Source organism: Pithys albifrons, chromosome 8 (genome assembly GCF_047495875.1).
Source record: "Pithys albifrons albifrons isolate INPA30051 chromosome 8, PitAlb_v1, whole genome shotgun sequence".
Lineage (NCBI taxonomy): Eukaryota > Metazoa > Chordata > Aves > Passeriformes > Thamnophilidae > Pithys > Pithys albifrons.
In genome coordinates, this window is record NC_092465.1 from 28353420 (window position 1) to 28367402 (window position 13983).

Sequence of the window (13983 nt, forward strand, 5' to 3'; positions counted from 1 at the left end):
CATATAGCCTTGGTAGCTTAAAGTAATGCCAGAGTCATCTCTTTCCACTTAAGTGGAACAAGACATGCAATTATGCAGTAGAGACATTGCTTGATAAGCCAGTTTTATTAACTGAAAAGGATGGTGCCAAGATCTTTACCAATCTGTAATGGAAATATTTACCACCCAGAAATGGTAAGGCATGCAACTGTGAGATTTTTTTTTTCCTTAAAAAAAATCACAAGAGAAAATTAACTTGAAAAATTGAACTCAAGCATTATCAGTGGTGAAAATACTACTTGTTCAGTTTTAGTAATCCTGTAACTAAGAGCCACAGTTACAGAAACTGTTTTTAAAAGTACAAAGGCACATTAATTTACAGCCTTGTTAAGGAATTTAATTTTAACCTTCCAAAGCTTTTTTAAAAAGCCTTAAAGCTGCATTAGTGGTAGTGGTAATGGTGGTGCAATTAAACACTAGTACTACTAGAACCAAAAACCTGATTTGTATTCTATGTTTGCATCTGAGTGGTGCCGTAATAAAACTGTTACTGAAAGGGGTGATCAGCATCCTTTCATTAAGTACTATTTCTGAAATTTATTAGCTACAGTATCAGTGACTTGCACTGGCATGACTTGACACAACTGAAGCAGGGCAGAACTGCTGTGTAAGCTTAAATCTGGAGGTAAGTCAGGTTTATGTATTTTACCCAAACCAATCCTTGAGTATCGTGGTTATCAAATATATCTAATAAGAGTAAGCAGTAGCAGTAAATTTATTCAAGTGCAACCCAGTCATTGAGTAAACAAGCCTTTTGTAGTCCAAAACAAGCATTTACTTTTTGGACATGACAAAATATACCCCAGACTTTGAGGGACCGTGTAATAGAATCATTCTGTACTGAACCAATTGAAGGCACCTTTGTTCAGCTTGCAGATGGACAGGTCTGTGCAGGATATCATGATCGACTGAATTCTGTCTCCCCTTTTTTCCCCCTATACCACCTGGAGAGGATCTCTGTCTGTCTCAGACACAATGATGTTGACTTTGTTCTGTAGGTGGATCCCCAGCGTGTCACGCAGCTCTGACAGGAAGCCTCGCTCGGTGTTACTGTGCTCACACAGAATGACACTTATCCCATTGGCAACTGCATCCAGAACATCATGGTGGGACATCTCTCCTGCCATTTGGAAAAAGAAATGTCATGTAGTACAATTTAGGCAATCGGTTCTTTGCAGATTCTGTCGCCTACATTATATTCCATTTCCCATTAGGGAATTCTGTAGGGAATGAAGGAAGTATCTCTTGTCTTGCCAAAGGAGAAACACACTGGAAGTTGCTACACACTGCCATTAGCACTGATTTTGTGTTGAAATAATGCATGTATAACAATGTTTTAATTCAAGTAACATTCACTGTGCCACACAGCCATCTGATCCACATTATCCCTACTACTTAAATGTTATTTTTTTATCATTTCAATAACAAGCTTATTGTTTCTCAATTATAAATAATAGGTAATTCTTTCTGGCCAAATCTTTCAACAACCAGTGAACTCTTTATTTTTCCTGGTTTGTTGGGGTATTTTTTTGTTTTTAGTAGTGACTATTTTTATAAAGATAATGAAACAGCATCATAATCTTTTACCTGTAAGGTAGAGGTCAGCTTTTGTTCCCTTCAGGACGCTGCTCCCAGAACCAGCACACAGAGCAGCTGTCTTCACTGGTGATTCTGCAGGATACAAGGTGGCACAGTTGAACTCCCTTCCCTGTGTTCAGCCCTCCTGTCTGTATTGATTAATTGTTTCACAATAACTCCAACCTTGATTATAAGCTCTGTGTGAATTTGTTGGAGGAGAAGGAGACACATCAGTCAGTCTGAAGAGTCATGGGCCTATCACATCTCTGATAATACAGCAAAATCCTCTGTGATGGGTAGGTTTTTTAATTCAAGAGGTAGGAAGGTTTGCAGGACACTACAGCACAGAGGCTGCCTGATGGCTAGTTTTTAATTAGTGAGGTATTATTTTGTTTGGTTTCTGAACCCTTTAATAGGCTGCTACTCTTTCCACAACACTTATGTTCCACCATCATTAGTTTCCCAACTAATGATGCCACTAAGGCAGCATTTTGCCTCTGAGATACACTGGTTCCTAACCTTCAGCTCTCAGAAGGCCAGTCTTAATGCAAGCTGAAAATTGCTCTACGCCATTAAAGATTTGTCCATTTGCTATTATTCCTGATTACGAGCTATTACATATGTGACAGTGACAGGAAGCAGCTGTGCTCCTTTGGAGAATAGGATAGCTAGCTGGGATGAGATGATGCTTGCTCCAGGTTTTTCTAATGACCCCACTGTTTGAGCTGGTTCACCTTCTTTGCCATCTTTCATTAAAACATGGTTACACATTCATACAGATAATATAAAGTGTCTTAGTATTTTGAGGTGCTTTGAAATTCAACATTTGGTCACAAAAGGGAATGTACACTGAAACAGTACACCTCTGTGCCTGAAATCCTGGGCAGAAATAAGACTTAGTAATTATATAAATTATGAAAATGGGTATCTTGTATTTCACTTGTGCTGTCGGCTCTTCATGGCATCAACCAGCATAACATAGAACCTCCACTAAAAGTACAAATGAGATTCTTTCTATGGGTTTGCACTGTGTAAATTCCAAGATGCTGTTTCTTAGCAGTGCTTCATGGTAGTTGGAAGTAAACCTGATAAAGACAGAGCAGTGTTTACCCCTGTCACACACACACTCATGCTCCTTATCTCCTGCAGTCCCAGCTCTCAGGGACAGTCCCACTTGCAGCCTGTACCTGGTGTCCTGCCCCTTCCCACGGCGATGCGGACGTGGGGCAGCCGCAGGTGCTGTTTGATGCGCTCCACTATGTCTGACAGGGGGACCGGCTCACTCAGGGTGCACAGGCGCCCCATTCCAGTGTGGGGCAGAAGAGGCTGCAAAGACATTAAAATTACTGTCAGAGGGCTGACTCCAGAAGCTTGCACTGCTTTACACACTGTACAAAGATGCATATTTGGGCATTCAGGAACGTCTCTGAACTTCACAAAAAAATATGTGATGCCCTCAAATGTAACATACTAACTACACCAGCTCTTGGAACTGATGCAAGAATTAGCACAGGCCACGTAAATATTTTCACTGTTTTAGAAAATATGTGTGGCTTCAAATCCCCACAGGCCAGTGTTTCAGAGCAGTGATGGGGCAGCACTGGAAACCTGTGATGCTACTGAATGCTGTATTTCAGTGTTAAGGGCACTGAGCTCACACAAGTAACACAGTCACAGGAAGTAATTTGTGATTACCTTTTGTAGCAAGAGAATCTCAGTCTTGTGATAAAGAAGGCTGTTCTGGGACAATAATGCCACCACCTCCAACAACGCTTTCTGAGAGCAGTTCAAACTGACTCGGGTCTGCTCCTCACCTTCAACCCTGAAGAAAGATACACTTGATGATCGCTAAGAAACTAGGTAATATTTCTTATAATTAATAATTATTATAAAACAAAACTATACTATCTCAGTGGCTGTTCTACCACTGAGAAAAGAAAAAAAGAAGGCATTGGAATAGCCTAGCCTAGTCCTCTCATGGAAGAAACAGATATGGGAATTTAACTTGATGATCCTTGTGGGTTCCTTCCAACTCAGAATAGTCTGTGATTCTGTGAAACTCAACTGTCCTCATCAAATTTCCTGTTAATACTCTTCTTTACGTCTCTATGTCATGCCAGACTGAGTTGCTGTTACCATTTAGCATGACACAGATTGATCAGAAAGGGATGATTATTCCTTAAGTCTCTAGGTCTGTAGCTGAAAAACACAGCAGCAATGCCCAGAGGAACAAAGTGATTACAATAGTAAAATACAATTACAGCAACTTACTGTTTCAAACAGAAAGAATGCAACACTAGAGAGTGAAGCAGATACCTGGCTGGGAAAGTAGTGAGACAAGAGACCTCTTGGATGTCTTTGATTTTGGACAGCACTGCATCCAGATGCTCAGTACCTGTGCAGAATTCTAGCCGGTGAGTGCCCTCAGCTGGGTAGCTTGGTGCAGTCGATGGATGCAGTGGGATGGAAGTACAGGCACCTGAGAAAACAGGACCAGACTGCTGTTTTATAAAGCTGCGTAAGTATCCTAATACTGATTCAGCACATATCCTAAAGAGATACAGCAAAAAGATGCAAACTTTGCACACAAATCCATTTTCCCTGACCAGAACTGAGGACTTTATCCTGTTGCCTCCATTAGGCACAGACTATTTTAAGTCCAAAGAAGTTGATATATATTATTTGTCATCCTTCATGCCATCAATTTTATCCTAAAAATTGTACAAAACCAAAAATAGTTTCTGGTATGACAGGCTGGAAAAGACACAGCTGTTGCAATCTATGAGCCACAATACAGGATAGAAATCTAAAATAATTTCAGGTAGCTTAAGTCTTTTGCAAACAAAGAGATCTTGTACTTTATAAATTAAATGTGGTCGTTTAAAGTCAGTGGCCTAAGCTTTGCAACCACAATGGACAATAATGTGTCCATCTAGTTCCAGCTACATCCAATAGTAGCCATCCAATACAGCCAAGGATCTGAAAACGTCCTCTAGTGTTTGTGTCTGCTATACATCACCAAGATAAATCCTCTAAAACACGTTTAAGGTTCTTAGTAGTACTAGAAAAATATCGGGAGGGGAAAAAAAGAAATAACAATAAAGTCCTGTAAAAGCTGGAAAAAAAGGAAAACGAGGAAAGGCCCCCACATAAAATAGCGTATACCAATGAATAATTTTTTTGTGTGGTTTGAACAGAATCTCACCGAGTGCCTTTGCCAGCCAGTTGTTAACCCCGTGCGGAGCCGCATCGTACGCCGTGTGCGGGGAGTAGATGCCGATCCTGCGCTCCAGGGCGCGCACCACCAGCCGCTCCTTCCAGGTGCCCCACGTCACCCGCTTCAGGGGCGCGAATATGGGAGGGTGGTAGGAAAGAATGAGCTCCGCCTTCTTCTGCACTGCCTCCTCCATCACCTCCTCGGTGAGGTCGTTCGTGAGGAAAAGGGTGTTCACAGCATGGGGAGGGCTTGGTTCCACCAGCAGTCCCACATTGTCCCAGCTTTCCGCCAGGGAGGGGGATGCGAAGTCATTCAGGGCAGAGACGAGCTCCCTGAGGTCCATGAGGGCGCGGGCGGGCAGGGCCCAGGCACGGGCGGGAAGGAGCGGGCGGAGAAATAGCGGCGAGCCGGGCAGGAGCGGCAGCATGGGGGGATCGGGCCGGGACGGCGGGTGTGCCCCGACGGGGGGTCAGCAGGGCGGGTGTGACCCGACGGGGGGTCAGGACGGCCCGGCGAGGGCTCCCGCGGTCACAGCGCCGCACCCACCGCACGGAGCTGCAGCTTCACCGCCCCTCCCGCGGCAAAACCGACAGCAGCACCCCCCGGGGAGCCGTTCCTTCCCCTCCCGCCCGAGCGGGGCACCAGGGCCGGCGCTGCGGGGCGGGACCTGCGCTCGGCCCCGCCGCTTCCGCCGCGCCGGGGGCCGGGCCGGGTCTGAGGCGGGCAGGGTCTGCATCCAGCCCGGCAGGTTGGAACATCCTCTCCAGTGGTCGGGCGGGGCAAAGGCGCGGGGGCCGGCGGGGGAGCTGGGGCGGCGGTGCCTCGGGAAGGAGGGGAAGGAGCCATTGCCCGGGGGAGCCGAGGGCAGGGGGTGCGCGGACAGGAGAGCCCAGGGGAGCCGAGGGCAGGGGGTGCGGGGACAGCAGAGCCCCGGGGAGCCGAGGGCAGGGGAGCTGAGGGCAGCGGCTGTGGGGACAGCAGAGCCCCGGAGAGCCGAGGGCAGGAGGGAGCCGGGGACAGGGGCAGCCGAGGGCAGGGGCTGCGGGGACAGCGGAGTCGGCGGGGTTTCAACAGGGAGTGCGGTGTGGAGAGGAGAAATAAGCGGGCAAATCTCATTTCTCCACAACTGCGATGCTATTACCGTCATTCTAAATGCCTCATTTGAAAATACTACTGAGATTAAAGAGGTGTGTCCTGTGCTCGGGTGCAGGTACCTGGCATTGCAGCGCTCACAGATGTCCGCAGCTTGCTCCAAATCACATTTCTAATTAGGGACTGGCACGTGGCTGTTTTTCTGGTAATTTCTGCCATTTACTATTCTGCCAACTATCATAATATTTGGAAAACCTGATTGCTATAAACTACCATCCTAGGAAAGGGTGTTTTGCCCCCTCACCCCTTTCCTCTAAGCAGTCTTTTTCGACTCGTCTCTAGTTCTTCGTATGCTGTGTAGTTGCTTAATGCAAGTAAAACACATCGGCAGAGTCACTGGAGTGGCACTGTAGACCCGTGAGATGTAAAAGCAGATAACCACACAGATATTTTAAAATAGGGTTGCTGGCAGGAAAACAACAACAACAAATTTCCTATGTTTTCTTTGCAGGAAATTGCTGTATAGAAAGCTACCTCAGCTTTTTGATAAGCAGACATGGTGAGAAAAAAAGCACTTTATATATTTTCATTCTTTGAAATGGTCATCTCTTGGAAAATAAATAGCTGCTCTGTGTCTCAAAGGAGTACATGTTTTACTCTGGTGCTGTGAGGATTTTGTAATGAAGAGTTTAGGTTTTAATTTCAGATTTATAAAAATAGATTGTGAAAAGGAAAACAGGTCAATGTACGTCAGTCTAAAATACAATTAGACTTTTACTTCAAAGGTCCTAAAAGTTAATTCTACTTTGGCATACATTTGATAATGAAGATTGTATTTTTTACCACAGAAGCCTTATTTGAGTTGCAACCACACCAACCTGCTTCAGTGTATGTAAAATTCTACACTTGCAGACTTAAAAGTTTAGCAAATCAGGAAATACAGATAAGACTGTACGTATCTTAAACTGTACATACACCTTTTGCTAACACCTTCATGGACATTGCAGACAGCTGTCTCCTCTTTACCTGTATACTTTTGGAGCAGTGAGGCAGTATCAACTGATGCTGATTTTTATTATTTTTCCTGTGCACTTAATATTTTTCTGTAGTTTAGCACTTTCCATGGGAGGACTGTGATATACTGGGCCTATAGAGCTGTATTTGCTTAAGTGACTGGGTAACTGGGGTTTTAAATTTTAGAAAGTAATTTGTAAATTCTTAAGTATGTTATGTTGTATAATATTTGCTTGTTTGTGAAGGCAAATTATCTATGCTGTCATTTAGAACTGTCCTTATCACTGGGAGGGCTGCAGGCAAGTAACACACACCAGTTGCTCCTCAGGTGAGGAACCAGTGAGATCCCTGCCCCACACTGTCATCCAAATAGATACAACCTTCATTCTTCACCTTTACAATCAAGTGACTGAGTAGATCCAGTTTTTAAATGGATAATGTATTTCTGGAGTGTAACAGTGTAAACAGCTTCTTTATTAGCACGGCAAGCTGATTTGTCCTGAATTTAAATGACAGTGAGTGATTTCTGGTGATTTTACTGGAAACGTGGAAGGTTTATGGCAGTGGCCTCACTTACGGCCAAATATTGAAACTGGTTATATGCAGTGGGAACTTGCTTATGTTCTTGCTGCAGCTGGGAAATAAAACTGAATCTGTTAGTATTTCATTGCTGATTTAATTATGATTTTCTGCCTTTTCCTCAGGCTGTCACGCTGCATACTGATGTGGGAGATATTAAAATTGAACTGTTCTGTGAGCGTACTCCAAAGACTTGTGAAGTAAGTCAAGTAACAGGAGCAGGATTGCCAGCTGTTGAAACACAGCAGGAGAAATAGTGAAGGCTGTGGAGGAGGTGGAGTGGCCTTTGCAATTCACCTTTCCACGTAACTGAATACTAACACTTTAAGCTGGTTGTGTCTGTTCCACTCATGGAACTTGTGCACTGTGTCACACTGCCTGGAGTTTTGATGCCTGTTTCTCACTCGGTGGGGTTTAGCCAAGGGATGCTTCTCTCGAAGTTCCAGCACCTCCCAAAGTGTCCTTTGCCCTCGAGGGGAAATATGGCACAAACCATGGGATTCCCAAATTTCCATGGATTTGCTCACAGTCTCACAGACTTGATTTTAGTTTAAAGAGTGAGACTCTCAGTTTGTCAGTGGCCCCAGATTTGCCTTTCTGCAATAAACTGATATTGAAATTATTTATTTGTTAATGAAAAAGATGAGGTATGAAGTTATTGATTACAGAATGACACAAACCAAAACTGTTGAATGGGAGTGATACTTAAGAGCATGTCTTGGGCTTTTTGTTTGTTCCTCACGTCAGACAGCCTTGCACTGTAGGCTTTAAAATTCTTTGTATGTGTGACAGTGTCAAAGGAGTTTATTAACTACAATTTGTTTGTAACTATTCTGTGTCAATACTCTGTGGAATTCACATGGTCCCCATGCAAAGCAGAGGTAAAAGCACTGGTCTTGCCAATTCTGTCGTTTTAGTAAGAACATTCTATTTTCCAGTTGTTTGTTAATATGGTTTGTTTGATTTCCATAGAATTTCCTGGCTCTTTGTGCTAGTAACTACTACAATGGATGCGTATTTCACCGAAATATAAAGGGCTTCATGGTTCAGACAGGGGATCCATTAGGTAAATTCTTCTGTCTGGGGTTTCTCTACAGAAAAATGTACATAAAAATAAAACCTAAAGATACAAAAGCAATTCTAAGTATTAATATTAAAACCAAAATGTAAATAAAGCAAAAATAAAATAAAAGCATTATTGTATCAGTGATGGAGGTTTTTATGATGAGATTAGTGTTCTGTGTTGGGCTTACAGAAGTGCAGTCATTACTCTGTTCTTAAATAATTATGCATTCTACAAACTTGAGATTTTCCAGCTGTTTCCACTAAATATGATGGATCTGCTGACTTACCAGCTGTTGGACAGGGAGAAGTTGCTACTGTGTTTTATCTGGTTTCTGCTTGAAAGGCTACACTGCCTCTAAAACATTTGGGGAAAATGTCCCAGACAGTGTCAGCTGTTGGGGATAAAATCTGATTCAGCTGTATGTCTGTTGGTACTCACACTGAATTTAATTTGAGGATATGTCACTGTTTTGTTCTGCTACTTAATAGGTGTTCCTTATCACAGAGTTATGTCTCTGTGCAGTGTCAAGAAATGAACATTTGATCCCTGCCTCAAACTAACTACAGGCTGTGCTATCTGGGGTCTTTGTTGTAAAATATTGTAAGAATATAATTTCTGGATTGTTCAGTCTGAAAATCTGGTAATCTCTGCTGTGGTGCTTCTTTGTCAGGCACTGGGAAAGGAGGTAACAGCATCTGGGGCAAGAAGTTTGAAGATGAATTCAGTGAATACCTAAAGGTATTTCTGTGCTCTCAATATGCAGTTATGTTTCCATATGAGAATAATCAGCATTGTGTTGTACTGTATGAAACACCTCTTCTGTAATTGTAAAGCAAAGTATAATTCTGCAGTGAAGGATAGAAAGCTTATTATTAAAATGAGAACAGTCATTTCTGTGCTTGGCAAGTTAGGTTTGAGGGTTTTCATCACTGAAAATAGAAGTACAAAGAATTTTTAACAGCGTTTTTCATGCACTAAAGGCAAAGAAATAATTTTTCATTCTGAGACCAATTTTGAGGAGCTAATTATGGGTTGTGATAGAATATATTAGCAACCGAGATTTGTTCTTAGTAGTGGTATTGAGGCAGAGTTCTTGATCACAGAGCACCTTGTAGAGGTCAGTCCTGGTTTCAGAGCTTGTGTGTTCACCTGGAGGTTTCTCCCCTTGTTCAGCACAGTGTCCGTGGGGTGGTGTCAATGGCAAACAATGGTCCCAACACCAATGGGTCGCAGTTCTTCATCACTTACGGCAAACAGCCACACCTGGACATGAAGTACACCGTGTTTGGCAAGTAAGGACCCAACTGCTCCCCTCTGTCAGTGTGTGTGAAGGATCTGAGTGTTTCAGGGCACATGAAATGCAAATTTAGAAGCTTCTGGTTATAAGACATTTTAAAATTTTGGATGTGTATATGTAAATGTGTGCTCTTGCACTGGCACCAGAATTACTTGCTCCAAAACAGTGCTCCCTTGTTCTTAGTATGAGGGAATTCAGTGGAAATAGACATACTAAAAATTACCTCAAGAATGGAGATTTTCTTTCTTTCCCCACCCCAACCCCTGCCACAAGTTATCCCAGTGTGCCTTTTCCTCCATTCCCAAATGGATGCAGCCTGCTTTTAAGCAAACTCCAGAACATCTGGATATGCAGTTGTAGGGTTTACTGAGAAGCAAGGATCTGATGGAGGACTGGATGTGGGGATGGGTGTGGTACTGAGGCAGCCATGCTTTGCTTCTGTTTAGGTGAAACTTCTTGTTGATCAGACAAAATTCATGGAACTGACAGTTTATAAAATCAGCTGAGGTTGTGGCATCATTATTTTAAAACATACTTATGTTAGTAAACATTACTGATAAATTATCTTTTAAGCAAATGTCTAAAATATTTGTCTTTCAAATTAGCTTTTCCTGTCTCAGAATCATGGCAACGTTTTTTCTTTTGCTTGTTAAAGTTTCTAAGTGATACAAGTGGATCTGCTGAGAAAATGTTGCTTTTATTAAGTGCAGTTAAATACTCAAAAGAAACTGGAATGTGAAAATGCTTATTTTCTACCACTTATTTATAGGCATTTAACTATAGGTGTTCCTTTAATTTTTGAGTTTGTTTAGAAGTGTGATTGAAAGTAGAGTTTTTAAGATGTCTTTTTTGGTAAAAAGGTAGAGGCTCTGCCAGATGAGCTTTTCCAGGGTTTCTGTAGCAGCTTAAAATACTCCTGCCTCAGTTGCAGAATGAGCAGAACAGCAAATACAGTCCTTGTGGGCCCACAATCCAGCAACCTGGATTCAAAGAGCCAGTGAGAGTGACTGAATGGGACTGTGAACAGCAAAATCTGTTTTCTTCTAAGTCTATTGCTGGGGAATAAACTACCAGAATTAGTTACTTAAACAAAAAAGTATGAGGTTTATTAGAACAATCTCTCTCTCTTGCCAGTTTTTCAGTCTGAATAGGAAATCTGTGCCATTAGATTTAGAACAGTTGTTAGTGGCTCTGTCCAGTCTTTGAGTCAGAAGGTTAGAAATTATAATCTCGGATTTGGATATTGATTTTCCAGCCATAGAATTACTGAAATCCTACCTGCAGTTTGCTGAGGCTGCTGCTGCTGAAGCCTGTGCTGTGGTTGGTCAGTCCTGCCTGTCAGGAAGTGCAGACAGGGTCTTTATAGAGCTATGACTGGTATAAAACATGAGACTGGGAGGTCAGCAGGAATTATTTGTACTTTTTCTCAGAATCTGTCATGGATGCTTAATATTTCCTTTAAAATACATTATTCACCACATACAGTGTTTTGGCTGTCTGACTTGTATCATTTGCTTGCAAAGACCTTGCCCCATGATACTTAACTGTGAAGTGTTTCGAGGTATCTCTATTGTGAAATTTAAATCATTATTAGAAGGAGATTTCTAACACTTCTGTTTTTCTTGCAGAGTTATTGATGGCTTGGAGACCCTGGATGAGCTGGAGAAGCTGCCCGTGAATGAGAAAACCTACCGGCCTCTTAATGACGTTCGCATTAAAGATATTACAATTCATGCCAACCCTTTTGCTCTGTAGCCACAGAGGCCTCAACACATTCTTTAGAGACTCGTCAGATCAACTCCCACATCGTGGGGTTTAAGGAGCCATTAAAAGGGGCTACTGGAGCTGGATTGTACCTTTGCTCATGGAATGCATCATTTTCCGGAGCTGTGACATTGTTTGGGAGTTGTCACAGCGAAGCCGTGTGCTTCAGAAGGGATTTCCAGGGTATCATCCAGGATTTTGATTTTTAAACATTGCTTTTTATACTTGTAAAATAAAAAAAAAAATTTAAAAATATTTTTTCAAACCTTTGGGTTTTGCCTTATCTTTCTGAGTAATGCTATGTTAAAACAACGTTCTTTGTTTTAATTTCATATTACAAGTTTTCTGAAACCTTTTCATGTAAATTCTAACCTTCTTTACTCAGTTTTCTCAGAAGAGTAAAGTAAGATATGCAATTTTCTAGGTGAAAGCAGTGTCATAAATAGATGAAACCCTTCTCTTCCAGAGGATTAAGGAACATACTTAGAGGAGTGTACTGCTGTGTTGGAACAGTACTCTTCAGCCTCCCAAAAGGTATATGGAAAACAATTCCTTCTGCTTCTGGCAGAGTCCTACTGGCATGAAAGAATATGAATGAAAAAGTAAGTATTTTTTTACATAGCTGTTAATTAAAACTAGTAACATGGATTTACTGTAGCTGCTTTTCACTTTTTTGCACAACCAATAGTAGGTAAACACAACAAAGATGAGGTTGAAGAAGTAAGAGTGAGCTGTTGTTTGGTCTTATTTGAGATCAAATGTTGGACTCGAATAAGAAAATCTGCAAGAAGGTACAGAAGTTTCTAAATATTGACTGGTCAAGAGGAAGACTAAAGTACATGCACACATATGAGTGTGTGTGTTTATGGGGCTAACCCTGTGCTCAAGCCACTTAGTAAGCATGCAATAACCTACACAGGAAAAGAGCCATTTGTACACATCAAAAAAGGAGCTGTCCACCTTGGGCATACTGGGAAAACCAGAATGCTCTGCTCTTCTTTGTTGTAGATAAAAAATTCCATTTTAGCATCAGTTTCTTTTCATAAAGCTGGAAAAAATCAACTCCACATAGGTTTGCTTTCAGATTCTGTAATACACAGAGGTGAGAGGGTTTATTTCTAGTTCTAACTGTGCATAAGAGACCTGAATAGGGGAGAGTACCCACAGTTCCTGCATCCTACTCCCACCATTTTGGACTTCTAATCCTCTATACACTCCCTCAGCATCCCTTAGCAAAGCCCATTCTCATATAAGTGCTTTGTAGTCCTTAGGAGGCCCAGGTCCAAATGACTTAGTCTGCCTCAAAACATTATTTCCCATTTTGAGACTTTGCCTCTTAACATAAGAATTTATTTGCAAGAGAAAGGCAAAGGTACAGATTATTGAGGTGTTCATGAGCAAAGGTAACCAGTGCTCTCGCTCTGGGACAAAGTTTCTACATTGTTTATGGAGTGTTAAATAAACCTCCCAGCCCTTGCTCTAGACTTAATATATTTTACTGTAATACTTCAGTCAGTCAGGTAAAGCATTAAATTATTTTAGCTCTGTGCTCTCTCTCTTCCCTATAACAAGTGGCAATAGCAAGTAGGCAGAAACATGCAGTTGCAGGTTTGACTGACACTGCCATTCAGAACGGACATACTGAGAAATTTCCTACATTGCAAAGAAACTAATTATTTTAAATGCTGACACCTAGCACTAAACTGGAAACAATTTCGGTCTTTTTAATCTAATGTGTATAGAAAGAAGATGATCCTTTTGAGACAGAATTACATCCAAACTTTTCAGAATTGTGTTATGTCTGTTTTCCTGTTTGAGGCTCTGAACCTTTCCCAGGTTAAACCCTGAGAACCTGGAATTTAAAGGAAGAAGCAGGATGGGGTTGGTTCCAGCCACTTGAAGAGAAAGCAAGACAGAGTATGAAGTGGGGCAGTGGTGGCAGCGTGTGGGTCTGTGGGTTGTGGGTACGGCCAGTGTGTGGTTTGGTTCTTGCACACAGAGCACTGATGTGTCCCCCTGTTTGACATTTGTAACAGATACAATCCTTTAGATAGCAAAAATGTTGCAGACTGTACAATTCCACTTGTGCTTTGAAACTGCTCTGTTTGCTTCCATCAGCTGGTCCTTTATTGTGAATGCTACAGCCACAGGATGAGTTCTGCTGAAATAAGTCTACTCATTCAAAGAAAAATACGCACAGTAAGACAACAAGTTTGCATTATGACTGTGATGGATGGTCTTGTGCATATCCTAGATTGCCTCTGACCTTTGCTGGCATTAGAAAAGCAGTAGATGAAGTTGGTGTTGAAGCACGTGGTGCTGGAGCAGGACTGAGCC

At 42.1% G+C, this 13983-nt stretch overlaps 2 protein-coding genes across 5 annotated transcripts; one reads left to right on the top strand and one right to left on the bottom strand.

Annotated features, from left to right (window-relative positions):
- Positions 1–730: 730 nt before the first annotated feature.
- Positions 731–5526, bottom strand: NIF3L1 (NGG1 interacting factor 3 like 1). Its single transcript, XM_071561835.1, has 6 exons — positions 4823–5526; positions 3934–4096; positions 3313–3439; positions 2805–2943; positions 1627–1710; positions 731–1159 (listed from the first exon to the last, which is right to left on the bottom strand). The coding sequence occupies exons 1-6, from the start codon at positions 5259–5261 to the stop codon at positions 975–977; spliced, it is 1137 nt and encodes a 378-aa protein (XP_071417936.1). The 5' UTR covers positions 5262–5526; the 3' UTR covers positions 731–974.
- On the top strand, positions 5017–11901 carry PPIL3 (peptidylprolyl isomerase like 3). Of its 4 annotated transcripts, none has more exons than XM_071561839.1 (8): positions 5017–5037; positions 6045–6131; positions 6438–6485; positions 7645–7719; positions 8492–8585; positions 9256–9323; positions 9759–9877; positions 11511–11901. In XM_071561839.1, the coding sequence occupies exons 3-8, from the start codon at positions 6483–6485 to the stop codon at positions 11635–11637; spliced, it is 486 nt and encodes a 161-aa protein (XP_071417940.1). In that variant the 5' UTR covers positions 5017–5037; positions 6045–6131; positions 6438–6482; the 3' UTR covers positions 11638–11901. The 4 variants fall into 4 exon arrangements, with proteins under 4 accessions (XP_071417940.1, XP_071417937.1, XP_071417939.1 ...); XM_071561836.1 differs by lacking the exon at positions 5017–5037 and adding an exon at positions 5507–5582; XM_071561840.1 differs by lacking the exon at positions 5017–5037 and adding an exon at positions 5687–5705.
- The last annotated feature ends 2082 nt before the right edge of the window (positions 11902–13983 follow it).

Excerpts from the sequence above, each read along its gene's own strand:
- NIF3L1 (XM_071561835.1), bottom strand. The coding sequence starts at position 5,261 with ATGCTGCCGCTCCTGCCCGGCTCGCCGCTATTTCTCCGCCCGCTCCTT. Across the intron at positions 4,097-4,822 it reads CTGGCTGGCAAAGGCACTCG|GTGCCTGTACTTCCATCCCA; the intron begins GTGAGATTCTGT and ends CTGTTTTCTCAG. Across the intron at positions 2,944-3,312 it reads AGATTCTCTTGCTACAAAAG|CCTCTTCTGCCCCACACTGG; the intron begins GTAATCACAAAT and ends ATGTCTTTGCAG.
- PPIL3 (XM_071561839.1), top strand. Across the intron at positions 7,720-8,491 it reads GTACTCCAAAGACTTGTGAA|AATTTCCTGGCTCTTTGTGC; the intron begins GTAAGTCAAGTA and ends TGATTTCCATAG. Across the intron at positions 8,586-9,255 it reads TCAGACAGGGGATCCATTAG|GCACTGGGAAAGGAGGTAAC; the intron begins GTAAATTCTTCT and ends CTTCTTTGTCAG.